Here is a 15,548-nt window from a genome sequence, read left to right on the forward strand (position 1 = left end):
CCTTAAAGTTTTCTTTTCAATTGCAAAGGCTCAAAAAAGAAAAAAATAATAAAATAAAATAAATAATAAGTACCCACATAAGAACTCTGTACGAGTTCTTACCACTTTCTCTGATATATTGATAACCACTAAAATAATGCAAACTGGTATATAGTTTGATGCTTTTATTATACCACTGTCCTAATGCAGTGGCACTACATTTTTGAATTTTTCACATATTTATTCATCATTGCTGTTGTTGTAATCGTGTCGGCGTGCGATATACGGTGGAATTAAAAATATCGGTTTCTTACTTGTAAAAACCCCATTTGTGTGGATGAATGATTGACTAACTTTGAAGTGACTGGAAAAAAAAGATACCAGAAAAATTTCGTCAAGAACTAACCTTCAAATGCTTTTCTTCTGCAACTTGTTTTTACGTTTTCAGGTATAAAAAAAAAAAAATTCGAACTCCTTGACTAGTAATAATATACTTTATTGATATATAAACGATCACGATACACACCCTGTTATTCTCTTTTCTTATTCTTGAATTATAATTATTTTTCGACATTTGTGTCGAAGTATAATTGAAGAAGGTATTTATTTTAAACTCCAATAGTTATAAAAATGACATTATATTGGTTTATTTGCCTGTGGGACAATATATATATATATATATAATCAGAGAACTCACAATGTGAGAGCTGTGATTAAAAACTTATTTAACGTAGCAACGGTTTCAAATCTGAAGTACATCATTAAAAGGATCTGTTTTCGTGTGTGGTATCAGACACGCGTTTCTAACCCATACTTACTGCAGGACTTTTTACTGTAAATGCTATGATTTCGTGGGAAACAGCTGGTTTTGAATACGCTTGTAGATTATTTTTAGGTGCATAATTTTACATAAAAGCAATGCTACCGGTTACCTACAAGAACGCAGTCATTCCTCCATATCCGCTTTCTTTTTATTGATAATACCCTTTGTTAAATTATTCTTATATACAAGGTTACTAGTTTTGAAATACATAAGGTAATAAGTGATTTGGAAGTGAATGCTGCATGAACACCTCGTACTCAAAGCATCAACCAATGGTGTCTGTGTTTTTGCACAAACTTCCGATATCTTTATCTGGAATAGCGAAAGTAAAGACGATAACTAAAGTTGATACATCTATCTTTCTGTTAACCTGTAACCTGATAGGAAAGATGGCGCTCTCCAGTTGTGGTGTAGTTGGAGGCATTGTGAAGTTAGTTCAGAAATTCTGTCGTCCTCTAGGAACGTTTACGGTAAAGGAAGTTTATGTATTTGCTGCTTTCATTATTTTGAAATCATTTCATGTATTTTATGATTTCAATATGAAGCGATGTGCAGTACAGATTAAAAAAAAAAAAAACAAGTTTGAAGGCCGTCTTGTCGCGTCAGTAAACACGTCCGCTACATACACAAATGTCAGAGCTTGGATGGAAATTTCTCACACTCAAGGAAAGTATGTATTGTTAACTCCTGTATGATATATGCTGTTATTGAACGGATTCATTAGCTAGTAGTGTTGCTTACGTCATTAACATAGTTCATAAATTTCGTATAGCATTCAGTCGTAATTCTGGTACTTTTGTGCTTTCTATTATTTGCTACGAGATGATGGAATTGTTAGAAATTTTTGATACTCCGGTGAGAAATTTATTTCCCTCTTTTTGTTAATTATGATCGTCGTCGTAGTTAATTCTGGAACTATTAACATTTCCTTCAGGGCAGTTAATGTGCATTAACATTAATTTAAACCACAAAAATTATTGATTTGCCAACGACAATTTTATCCTTTTATTACTACTGCTCATACCATTCTAGTATAGCCTGTGCTTATGGAGAGGGATGGATATGATCAGTAATAATTGCCATTTGCAAAATAATGTATGATGGTCACGAGGATAGAATACTTGAGTGAGTGACCACTTTGTGAGGGTGTATCATCTTAGTGAGGTTACTGCTCTAACATATGTGACACTAATGTGTGAACAGAGGTGAATGAATTGCAGGTTCTTAAGATATTGCAGAATCTCAATGTAAATACAGCTGTGGAATTAGATAGGATATCAGCTAGGTTTTTGCGAGAATGTGCAAGGGAACTGGCAATGCATTTATTATTATTATTACCACCCCAAGACCTCATGGAGTCAAAGACTCATCTGGGAGGTCCTTTTATCACACACACAGCTCATCATACCCTGTTTTAAACACATTCCAACTCTTTGCAGACACCACATTCTCAGGCAAGGCATTCCAATCATTCACAACTCTGCACGAAAAAAACCTGCCTCTCACACCCTCTTTATACAGTTTCCAGGGATGACCTCTGGTTCTCCCCTGATCTCCCACTATTCTCCGTAAAACTTCTCCAGCATTGATCCTATAACAACCCCTTACCAACTTGTAGGTCTCTATCATATCTCCCCTCTTCCTCCTGTCCACCAGACTCTGTAAAGTTGACTAGGCTCTTTAAGTCTCTGCTCTGGTTGAATTTCAAGTGAGTGGAAAGAGGCAAAATAATTCCCCTGCATAAGGGAGGTTCTAGGACTGCAGTAGCAAATCATAAACCAATCGGTATCTCAGGTGTGGTGGTAAAAGTACTGGCAAAATTTGTCAAAAACAGAATTCAAAACATATGAGGAGAAACATAGCTTTGTGAAAGATCAGTCATGCCTTAGTAATTTACTGTCTTTTTATAATAGAGCAGCAGCAGAGTTGGATAAAGGAAATGGCAAGGTGATTCTGATGAATTTTGCAAAGGTATTTGATAGAATACCACATGAAACTCTGTTATGCAAATTAGAACAAATGGGGTGGATATGACACTGGTTAAGTGGATAAGAGGGCGGCTGCTGGACGGATATCAAAAAGTGGTATATGGAGTGGCAGAATCAAGGTGAAAACAGGTGACTAGTAGTGCACTGCAAGGTTCAGTTCTGGGACCATTGCTGTTTAATTTGTATGTAAATGATATAGGAAATATTTGGTTGTTTGCTGATGATGCAAAATTAGGTACAGTAATAGTTAGTCAAGGCGATGTGGAGAGCTTGCAAGACGATTTAAATAGGCTGTCAGTATGGGCAAAAGTTAATGGGTGTCAGTTTAATGTGGAGCAATTGTAAAGTTATTCATTTTGGGATAAATAGATCACAAGCCTTGTATCACATTGATGGCACTATACACCAGGAAATAGACGGAGCTAGAGATTTAGGGGTGGTGGTAGACAGTTAAAGTTTAGAGGACATATTGCTAAGGTAGCCCATAAGATTACTTGGCTATTGAAGAACACATTAACAAGTAGAGATAAGGAAGTTGTTATTCCTCTGTATAAGGCCTTGATACACCTACATCTGGATTATTGTGTTCAAGTCTGGTCTCCTGGTTTTCTTGGGGATGAGGAAGCAGTGGAAAGGATTCAGAGACAAGTGACATTAACACTTCTGGCTAGATGGTTGAAGCAAAATTACTTTGCATATTGCCCTTTGTCTTGTAATGGAAGAACTTTGAATGGAGTGTTTGTGAGCTATATGCTCACCCATTGAGGGCAGTGAAGTTAGTTGTGTTTAGCTGAACTTAAAACAGATTTTGGTCTTTTATATTTGTTGATTTCTTCTTCATTATATTCTGAGGCTTCCTTGATTAACGCGTTTGGATGGTTACTTGTCTTGGTAAAGAACTTCTCAGCTAGATTTATGAGAAAGGAAGAGATATAAGGGATATTAACTTCTCTATGGATCTGGGTGTTTCTTATGAACCAAGGGACATCCGGAATCATCCTCAGGCACTTATTCTGTAATCTCTGAAGTTTTAGAATGTTAGAATTTGCGGTGTGGCTCCATGCTGGCGATGCGTAAGTGATAACTGGTAGAATTACAATCTTGTAAATTGTTAATTTTGTTTGCGTGTCCAGTTTACTTTGTCTGTTGATCATAGGGTAGAGCTGTGCTAAGACGTTGGATGTCTTTGAGATAATGTAACTAATATGTTTGCTGAATAGGAGTTTACTATCAAGAATCACTCCAAGATATATAACTTCAGTCTACCATGGAATCTTTACTCCCAATAAATAAATATCCTCCATGGTATGGATTTTCTTTCTAGTAAACAATATAGCTGAGCTTTTCTGGGGGTTAACTTGGATCCTTCAGTCTGCCATCCACTTTTCTAAAGTGTGTATGCAGATTGTAGTCTTTTAGTTGCCAGTTTTGGGCTCAGTGATCTTGCCAAAGAGACAAGTGACGAAGATGGTGATGCCTGTTGAATGTTCCCTATGAGGATAGATTGAAGGTGTGTGGATTGCAGAAGTTGGTTGATAGGAGGAAAAAAAGAGGGTATATGATAGAAATATTAAAATTGTTTAAAGGGTTTTATAGGATAGCTGTAGGGGAAATGCTTCAACACTTGGCTAGAGGGACCAGAACAAGGCATCCTTGGAAATTGAATAAAGCTGTGGTTAGTAGGGATGTGAGGGACTAGATTTTTTGCTTGGAGAGTTTGGAATGAGTAGAATGGATTGCTGGATTCAGTTGTGAGTGCCTTGTCTGTTAATGGGTTTAAGGAGAGATATGATAGATTGGGTCTCCTATGATGAGGCTTCGGATTCGATGGAAGTGCCCCTTATAATAATTATTATTATTAATACGTGACACCCCTCCCCCAAGGAATCATTGCGTGAGGGCACTCTACTCCACTACGCACATTTTTAGTTTCCCTCACAGAAATAAAAACTATGTTGCAAAAATTATATGAATGGCCCCATTTTTTTTTAATATTGCCTGTCAGTGAAACATATGGCTCAGCAAGGTATTAAGGTAAGGATTTATATTAAATTTATATAATAATTTTAATATATTAAAGGCTTACAAGAACTATAGAACTATTAGTTTAATATCTCATGCAAGCAAAATTTAATTGAAGATCATGCTAAATAGGATTGAGGCCAAAGTTGAGGCAGAGATGCCTGACAAACAAGCAGGTTTTAGGAAAGGTAAGAGCACCAGAGATCAGATCCTTTGCCCTAGACAGATCATAGAAAAATATAAAGAATTCAGACTCCCTCTGGTAATGTGTTTCTTAGACTACTTTAAAGCTTTTGACTGTGTTCAGCATGTGAAGCTGTGGGAAGTAATGAAAATAATGGGTTTTCCTCAACACACTATCCAGTTGATAGCCAACTTGTACAGGGAGTAAGAAGCTATGATAAGAACAGGTGTTGGATTGACTTGATTGGCTTCAGGAGGGAGAAGGAGTTAGGCAAGCATGTTTACCTTCTCCTCACTTGTTTAGTATATATGCGGAGGACATCATGCGTGAAGCATTGGATAAGCTCAAGACAGGAATTAGGATAGGTAGTAGATTGATCAGTAATCTGAGGTGTGCTGATGGTACCATACTCCTCTGTAATGACAAGGAAGAACTAGGACAAATTCTTGATAAAGTTAACAAGATCAGTAATAACAGAGGATTTCAACTCAATCCTAGCAAGACAAAGATTATGATTCTCAAAGGAAATACAAACGGGGAAACTCTTGAGAAACAATGGAGAAAGAATTGAGGAAGTCAGCAAGTTTGAGTATCTGGGATCCATTATTAATGTGAAGAATTTCTGTTCAGAAGAAGATTAGGAATGGCTAAAACAACAGTCATAAAATTTGGAAGGATGGATCTATCTCTATGGGAACAAAGTTGTGGATTTTGGATGCAGTTGTTTTTCCAATAGCAACTTATGGATGCGAGACTTGGAACTTAAAGAAGTTAGATAAGAAAGAAATAGCTACTTTTGAAATGTGGTGTTACAGAAGGCTGTTGAGGATATCATAATGAGCGTTAGAAAAGATCAATAGAACTTTAAGGCTCCTTAAGGATATTGACAGAAGAAAGTTAAAATATTTTGGACACATTGAAAGGATGGAAGGAGGCCTTCTCAGAGTAGGTCAGTAATAGAAGGTAAAATTCCTGGAAAAAGAGGAAGGGGAAGACCATCAATGAGATGGATGGATGGATGGTATGTGTGTGTGTGTATGGAGTGACTGATCTTCAGAGAGTTGAAGCCTCCAGAAAAGCATACCACAGGACTACATGGCGAGGCCTGTTGTGGCACATTACTGAGCACGAGCGTGACCATACGGCATCTGTGGATGTCCAGTGAACATATGAATGAATTTATATTAAATGACTGTAGTTGTGTATAGTACTGAAAATGATGTATGATTTGAATTAAGACTTCAAGTAAGTTATCATAGCCTGTTGTATGATTTGTCATTTGGTTCACATTTTTTTTTTAATATTAATCTCTCTCTCTCTCACACACACACAGGAGAGGTTGTAAAATGTATCGCATATACTGTGTGTGTGGGCAAGTAGATGAGCAGGAATCTGTTGATATTTCTTGAATAGCTGGAGGCTGCAGCCCTTGTGAAAAGAATGAGAAACTTCCACAGGCCAGTGGAAAAAAGCTAGATGAAATGGAACAAGTAGAATGAGAAGTTGCTTCAGTAGGTTTGAAGCTGTGTACATATGAATATTACCCAGCAGCTACACGTGTTCTTATAGGCATAAAGGAAAGTTGAGAAATATTTCCATTTAACTACTAAAAACTATATTTATGTAAGGTGATGCAGTCTCTATGAACATGAGTGTGCAAGTGTTGACTTCTTTCCAAGCAGTGTGTATATATACAGGAATACCTTGCATAGCACGGTTAACTGGTTCCAAGAAGCATCCGCGCTATGCAAAACTGCGTTATTCGAGGTTTATTTATAAAAATTTTCAATTTAATTTGTTTATTACAAAAATTTAGGATAATAAAAATGTTTAAAAATGAAAAAATATTTTTATTTTTATTAACTAAATAACAAATAAAATCCTTTATACTGATATAAAAGCTATAGAAAACAAAACAAATATTGCTTCAATTTTAGAATACAGTAATTTACTTTTTACTAAAGTAGTCTTTTAGTGTTTGTTGAACCATCCTTGTCTTCTTTGTCTCTTCAAATACTAGACCTCTGTAGCATTTGATGGCATTATTGAGACTTTGTCTCACTTTGATGCTTTCCAAATTCTCACGTCTCACTTTCCAAATTCGGCTCGGCATTTATGAGAAAGTCGGAAGCTTCGTCGATTTTTCTCACAAAAGTTGAAAGGTCAGCAAAGGAAAATTCTTCAACCATGACATCAGTGGGGTCATTTTTGTCTTCTTCTGCTTCATAGGCTCGTTGTAGTTCCAACTCCAAAAGGGTTTCATCATCCAGATCATTTGAATGAGAATCAATACATTTATTCACATTGTTACAATTTAAACTTGTAAAACCAAGATCTTTGCCCATCTGCACAATTTCTGTTGAGATTTCCTCTTTCGGTGTTGCAAAGGCAACAAATCCTTTGAACAATGCAGCAAGATATTATACCTTACGAATCGCATGTTGCCTTGAGTCACCTCTTGCAAAGATTCATAAATATTTTGAATGGCATCTTTTATGTTAAATTTCTTCCAAAATTCACTCAAAGTCCAAGAATCTTCCTCTGCTGCAGCTTTAATAGCTTGAGCAAAAGTTCGTCTTAAATAGTAAGACGAACTATGTAAGCCTTGAAAGTTGATCCATCGGCTGAAGAATTGATGTTTTGTTTGGAGGGAAAAAACTGAATCTTGACATTTTCATCTAAGTCAGTCAATAGAGTTGGATGGCCTGGCGCATTGTCTAATAAAAGCAAAATTTTGAAAGGAATATCATTCTTTTTACAATAGCTTTTAACTGCAGGGCAAAAACAAGTTTTAAACCAGTCTTCGAAAATTGAACGAGTCACCCACACTTTTTTATTCGAACGCTAATGAACAGGTAAATTGTTCTTTGTAAAGCCCTTAAGAGCTCTTAGGTTTTCCGCTCTGTACACTAACTTCTTCTGGTTCCCATCTGCCATACGGCCGCGGGAGGGTAGCTATATGCTACCATTCTAGGGAGAGATGATTATGAGCAAGGTGGTTTCCCGTTGTCTTCCTTGCGGTAAGTATTTATGACTGTAACCTGTGTGTTCACGGGGCCGGTTTGCCTGCTTGCGGGATGAAAAACCTCAGATAAACTGGCGGAAAAAACCCTGTGGCCCACGCCCAAGACCGGCTAACTTGGCTATGGCTGAGGAAGATCCTTAAGCTCCTCACGTCGTGGATGGGAATCGAACCTAGGACACTCCTTCCCCAGGCATATGGTTGTGAAGCGCAAAGCCACTAGACTAACCGCGTGGACTGTACACTAACAGTGGCCTCAATTTTAAATCACCTGATGCATTATCTCCTAGTAAAATTATCAATCGGTCTTTTGACACTTTATACCCAGCTTGTGTTTTTTCCTTCTCTCCTAGTAATGTGCGTGATGGCATTCTTTTCCAGAACAAGCCAGTCTCGTCAGCGTTAAAAATTTGATCTCATCTGTGTAGCCTTCCTTCTCAATAAGCTCCTTCAATTCATTGGGAAATAATTCTGCAGTTTTAGTGTCAACACTTGCGTTTTCACCTTGGATTCTTACGTTATGGAGTCCCATACGCTTTTTGAAATTGTAGAACCACCCGCGACTTGCTATAAATGTTTCACTGGTTGTACCGCCTTCATTTTCACTTCAGTTTCTTTTATTTTGTCATATAGACTTGTTGCTTTTGCCTGGATTATCATTTGACTCAAAGGAATCTTTTTCTGATTACAATCTTCAATCCAGATCATTAGAAGGCGTTCCATATTTTCCATTGCAGAAAATAGATTTCTCGTTATCACTTTTGACATATAAGAAGCGGTGCTCATTCCGTGTTGTTTAATCTTTTCTTTGCTCTGAATAATTGTTCATACAGACGACTCATTCATTGAATTCTCACGTGCTATTTTAGCAAATGAAGCCCCATTCTCATGATATTTTATAATTTCATGTTTCTTCTCTAATGTCAACCAGTGTTTGTCTCTTTTCACTCATGCTTAAATAATAATAAAAAAAAAATTAAATACTAATATTAACGTAAATAATAAAATGCCGCTGGGAATGAAAGTGTCTACATGAGAGCCAATCGAATAACTACTGCATAAACGTGGCTCTTGACTGTCACTTGCGGCGTCCGGGAGTCGCTGGTCAGTGTTGACAATGTTAGTGTAATAATAAAAACCGCATTAGACCAAAACCCGCGTTGTTCAAAACCGCACTATACAAGGTATTCCTGTATATACACACACACACACTGCTTGGAAAGATGGCAACAGACAATCGCACAGGCAAGGAGCATTGTGCCATGTAATGAGTTGTGTTTGTAGCCAATATAAATTGGAGAAATCTGATGCTCCCAATTCAGTGCAACTGTGTCCAGTTGAAATGGTTATGAGAAGGGAACAGAAAGTTTGAAAGAGGCGTTATGATAACATGCCATGTTGTAGGTCTATTTCTTTGTCAAACTGTTGACAGATTGGGAAATCCCAGGTCAACAATCAATGATGCTGCACTGAGATGAAAGTGCAGGGAGTAAGCTGTAAATGCTACTTCCAGTGGTCAACCCACCACACCCACCAAATGTGACTGTAGGATGCTAGGAGGATAATATGTAAAAATCACTATTTGTGGGCTGACACATTGAATGTAGAGATCTAGGGCATCGACTGGAACTTGAATCTGCAAAGAAATATTCTGAACTGAGGTTCACAACATGGATTTTCATGGTAGGACCACAATACATGCCAAACCAACATGTAGAATCATCTTCAATGGTGCAAAGAACCTCTATAGTGGGACGTTTAAGCTTGGAAAATTGTGTTATGGTGCATCGAATCACGCTATACCCTCTGTTGAGCAGATGAACAGGTGTGGTGGATGCCTGGTGAATATCTCTTACTGGAGTGCATAACCCCAGTATGAAATTTGGATGTGGCAGTGTGATGGTATGGTCCTGTTTTTCCTGTTTGGCTTCAGATCTCTGTTTGTGGTGCCACAAACATTGAATTCTGAGAGGTATCTGAACATTCTGGACTTGGCAATGTTTTTTCCTATCTTGTAGTATATCTAAGGAAGTGACCATTCAGCAAGACTGCACTATTCCATAAGGCTGCTGCTTCTGTAACTGCATGGTTTGTGGACATGGACGTCACCACACTCCACAAAGACTCGATCTCAACCATATTGAACATCTCAAGGATGAACTGAGATGTCAGGTGAGGTGAATTGACATTTGTCTCACAACAGTTCAGGACCTCATTATACACCTACAGGAAGAATGGCGCAAAATTCTCATTGATTGCTATAATATGCTTGCAGAAAGTATGCTATGTAGGATTGCTGTGAAAGGAGGTCCCACATTTTATTAAGATGGGTTCCATGGCTGTTGTACCTCACACTGGTGTCTGTTGACTTCTTTCCAAACAATGTGTGTGTGTGTGTGTACGTATGTGCATGCACACAAACACCAGATACCTTGTATATACCAAAGCATGCCATTCAGTTTGTTAAATTTGAATTTTGTAGCAATGGCAATTATGATATGTTTCTACCAATTTGGACTAGGAAATCATGTTATAATGCTGGAGAAAAAAAATGAACACAGTACATGACAATTCCATGTTGTCTATACTGTGGCAGTTGTGCAGAAGCAAACCATTTGAATATCAACACAAGAATGCTCTTGTTGTAAGAACAGTGGCAACATACTTTGAAGAAATGGGGATACCTTGATCAGAAGCCAGCATAGTATCACAGTTTGAACTTTATCATTATTACATGACACCTCCAGGGAGTCCAAAGACTCATCGAGGAATGGCATCCACTCCACAACTCTCTGTCTCCACCAATAACTAACTGCAATTACACCAATGCCATCTACCACCCACCACCACTGCCAACAATAGTATTTCCACAGACAATCACAAACATCCATGCCCATGCCAAAAGGCTGCAGGATTTGAACCTGCAGCCTTTTGGCCGAAGAGCGGATATGCTAACACTCGGCCAACCAGGCCAGCAAAAAAAATCCTGCTACACCTGTATGAGAGGCTAACTCATCTTCAAATGAAAAAGCACATATAAAGATTTTATGGATTTTTTGATCACAAAAGAAACAAAGAAATTATGAAAGAATTAAACCAAGAACCAGTAATAGAAAAATTAAAAAATATAAACGTAAATGGATGGAACACGTTCAAAGAATGAAAATAGAAAGATTACCAAAACAAGCCTTAAAGTACAAGCCGTTAGGAAAAGAAAACCAAGGCGTCCTCTTAAATGATTCAACAAATGACTTCTAAGGCTGGAACAGGCCATGCTAGGCCTAAATCCTTGATACGCATGATAATTTTTTGAAGAATCAAATGTAGGCCTTTTCTAATCGAAGGGTGCAACGTACCGTCATTCTTCCAATTGCACTACTGAGGTGCTTTATAGTAGATCTTATATGTTGATGGAAGTGTTTTCACTTGGCTATGCTACCAATTATATATTTGGTTTAATCCTTTATCCACGTGTAAGCAAACAAAGTTTGCACCTGAAGTATTTTCAGGACTGGGGCAATTCGTGGCAAAGGTGGTATAACTTCTCATCACTTGCCTTAGTATCCCATAATGCCAAGCACATCTCCTTAATGTATAATGCTATGCAGTAAGCATTAAGCAGCGTTACCCAAACTTTTCCTACGATGGAATACTTCACAAATCCTGAAATTTTCACAGAACACCTTGGTTATTTTGTAATGTATTAATTAATAATTAATTGTTAATTTAGCTGATTTTTTATTAATTAATAATTGACCATTAATAATTATTAAACATCAATTAAACATTTCATTGACATGTCCCATTCTGATCACCAAAAATTTATAATATTATTATAAGTACTTACAAGTGAATGCAGACTTTTTCTCCTGTGTGCTGGTAGTTTTCCCCTCCTTTTGTGCATCCTGGAGATCGCTTTGTAGGCTGATGGTGGATGATTCAATATCTGTTGCGTCATAAACACCTTCAGTAAGAGATTTCTTAATACCGAAATTAAACAAAGTCTCCCTTGTCTTTTATTCATGTTAAAATTTAAATCTGCAGGCCTATGATTTTTTAAAAGTAATAGGCCTGCAGATTTAAATTTCACAGCACTACGGTTTTGAAATTTCCACCCTACAATATGAACTTGCGAAGAAAGTTTTCATTATTACTAGATTTGAGAACCATATACAGACTACCTTGATCTTCATTTTAGTGGAAAAATTTTCTTTATACTTCTTTGCTGATTGGTCACTAACATTTGCAACACAGATGTTATTTCTTTCAATTTTGAGAACAGAGGATACGTTGCCCATTGTTATAATTGGCTTGCAGGCAAATTTTATGATCTGTCATAAACAGTGGTATTCTCTTTCCCAATTGTTGAAAGATTTCGATGTGTGAAAATTAAAGAATAATTTATGAATAATACTTGTTTAAAGATATGCGGCTTGTTCACTGACATTTGCTGCACAGATGTAATATCTTTCAGTTTTGAGAATAGAGGATACGCTGCCCATTGTTATAATCTGCTTGCAGGCAATTTTGATGACTGGTCATAAACAGCAGTATTCCCTTTCCCAAATGTTGAAACGTTTCAATGTGTGAAAATTAACGATACACAGATGTTATTAGGCATTCTGGGTCTGAGCTTTTCTCCTCAGAATATTTCCACTATAAAATATTTATTCATGAAAAATGCTTAGAAAACTAAAATGACAAATTCCAGGAGAACTTCTTGCGGAACACAATTTGGGAAACCATGCATTAAGGGAAGGGTCACTACCCAGACCAGTTTCTACCTTTATTGAGGTTTCATCGGTGGGAGCCAGACCTAGAGGTGGTGATACTAAGATATGGAAATATGACTTCTCCATTACTTTCATCTTAGTATCACCACCTCTGGGTCTGGCTCCCACAAGGCAGTGTGCTTTGCATTATGGGATACTAAGGCAAGTGATGAGAAGTTATACCACCTTTGCCACGAGTTGTCCCAGTCCTGAAAATATTTCAGGCACAAACTTTGTTTACTTATGCTTGGATAAAGGAGTAAACCAAATATACAATTAGTAGATCTTATAGTAAATTTATAGTAGAACTTTCTAGTAGATTTTTAGGGAAATTTGGAATTTCAGTTGAGAGCAAGATCAATAGATATATCTAATTTTGTTATAGTAATGCTTGACATTTTGGGGCAAATTCTATCTTCATTAATTAGGAACTAGTGTAAAATATCAAGGAGAGTGTTATTTGGATGTGAAGAAGCCAGATTGGGGGGGGGGGGAATATATATATAAGCATAATTACAGTATGGCTGTTAATTTATTCACTGTTAAAAAAAAAAGTCTGCTTGGGATAATGGTTTTGGAAATGAGCAGTTATATAATATCATGGAATTGGACAGAGAAAAATGCTGATAGTGCAATGATTTTTATTTATATATATTTTTTTTATATTGAACCCGACACACAACATACACATGATAGGTCACAAAACCTATAACAAGACACTTTTTCCTTTACCACTTGCCTAAAATCCTTCGTTCGAATCACCATCTTGTCTAACCATTTGTTTAAACATTTTATTATCATAGTCCTCTATATTCCTAAGTCTGTACAACATGTCATTAGATTTATTATTTTGTATATTTTAACTTCACGCGAAATAGCTTCAGATCTATTGCATAATCCATTTTTTCATCTATAACCTGAATGGCCCCATTCACATTTATTAATAGTGTTCTCCCTCCTTTTCTTTTTCTTCTATTTCTATCCCTGCCCACAGTTAACTATCAAATTTTACTTCTGCCAATTATTCTTGCATAAGCAAGTTTGAGTGCGGTTAGTAGTTGGAAGGCGATCAATCGTTCGGTGCTGTTGATACACTCTCCCTCGATCTTTGGACTCCCTGGAGGTGTCACATAATAATAATAATAATAATAATAATAATATTCAGTCAGTGCCATTTACTCAACCTCCTTTGTTTTTTATATTCCTTCCTTTAGTATACAAATATACTATGCGAAGTAGAGTAATTTATACCTACATAAATCACTATTATTCTGCTTCTCACCTGTCCATGATTTTGTCAACCTTTCCTTTACTATTCCTTCATTTTTCTGCAGATATGGTCAGTCTCGCTGTGTTCGAGGCCTTATCTACACCATCTCTTCTTACACTAGTTCCCTGCATCACAGTCTAACCAAACTGACCACTTGTTTCCTTGTTCCTTAACTTCTTCAATCTCATCCACTTTATTACTATCCTTTCATAATCATTTTTACTCTTGTATCCAACTTCCTCTTACATCCTGTTACTTATGATTCTCAATCTCTTTCTGATCTTTATCTATACTCATTTTATTCTGCCTCTGTGCATTTTTTCTCTTTCACCAAATAGTCACTACTCTACCCATAGCATGCTCTTTCCAATATAGCACATCTCTTTGAAATCATTCCAACTTCCCTTCAAATTCATTCAGTTACATGTTTTTTTTTGCCTCACAAGTCATTCTATTCATTATCTATACCAAATTGTCTTACTAAAATAAACAAGTCATTTAACGGACAACAGAAATGGAACCCTTAATTATTCTTTAATGAAATAGTTGTTAATTAAATGTAGTAGCTTTGTTTGCTAGTAATTTCTTATATTTGACAATAAATCATATTCTTGTATTCTTGTTTTCATTCTTGAGCAAACAAAAATTTGCACATAGTTTCACAATTTGCTTTTAATATTCTGCACAGTTGTCCTTGCCATTAGCCTCTCTAATTCGACTATAAAACATATTTTATGAAGTTCATAACAGTGTTTCAAACAACACCAGAAGAAGAAAAACAATTTGTTGAACTTACTAATCTTTTACTTGTTTCCATAACAGTAATTGATTGTGTGTATTACCACAGTTGTAATTTGCACTATGATAATGCTGATTAGAAAACTGGCAGAATATTAGAAAGTTCAATAATTTAACAGAGTCTTCTTTTATTGTTTATACTGTGAAGCACTTTTAACCATCAACAGTATATATTTATATGTATTTCCTAGGAAGCATGTACTCTGCTGGCTTAGTTCACCAAGTTTACCCACTCCCCATTAAACAGGTTGTGGATTTGAATCTCCTATGGGCAAGAATGTTTGTGAATATATTCAGGTGGTAGATGAATTTCATCATCTTGTATGAGACCACTTGTTTGCCCTCTGGAAGTCCATTTGGCTTCTGTCCACTGTTTTGACTGCTGTTTGGATTCTGGTGTGTAATGGTTGAATCCAAGTCTCATCCATAGTAATAAATCTACACAAAATCAGTTTTATTCTTGTTAAAACGCTCCAAGCACTGTTCAGAGATTTTCATGCGAGTGCATTTTTTGATCTGGTGTGAGCAAGTGCAGCACCCATCTTGCGCAAAGCTTTTTCATTTGCAATTCTTCGTGCAAAATATATCCTACACATTCTTTTGAAATGCCTGTAGTCTCAGCACTTTCATGCACTTTGACTCGCCGGTCATCCAATACTATATTGTGCACTCGATCAGTGATTTCTGGTG

General features: G+C 36.7%; 1 protein-coding gene across 2 annotated transcripts in view; it reads left to right on the forward strand.

The window, feature by feature from the left end:
- Window positions 1-380: 380 nt before the first annotated feature.
- Hmgcl (hydroxymethylglutaryl-CoA lyase) overlaps window positions 381-15,548 on the forward strand; it is a 145,900-nt gene continuing 130,732 nt past the window's right edge. The window contains exon 1 of one of the 2 annotated variants that reach the window (XM_090392814.1): window positions 381-427. In XM_090392814.1, coding sequence (XP_090248940.1) covers window positions 392-427 — 36 coding nt within the window. In that variant the 5' untranslated portion in view covers window positions 381-391. Of the gene's footprint in view, window positions 428-4,719; window positions 4,825-15,548 lie in introns of those variants that run through there. The other variant, XM_090392815.1, reaches the window with a different exon arrangement.

The sequence above is a fragment of the Typopeltis vanoorti genome, chromosome 5 (genome assembly GCF_054136105.1).
Source record: "Typopeltis vanoorti isolate ZY-2024b chromosome 5, IOZ_Tvanoo_1.0, whole genome shotgun sequence".
NCBI lineage: Eukaryota > Metazoa > Arthropoda > Arachnida > Uropygi > Thelyphonidae > Typopeltis > Typopeltis vanoorti.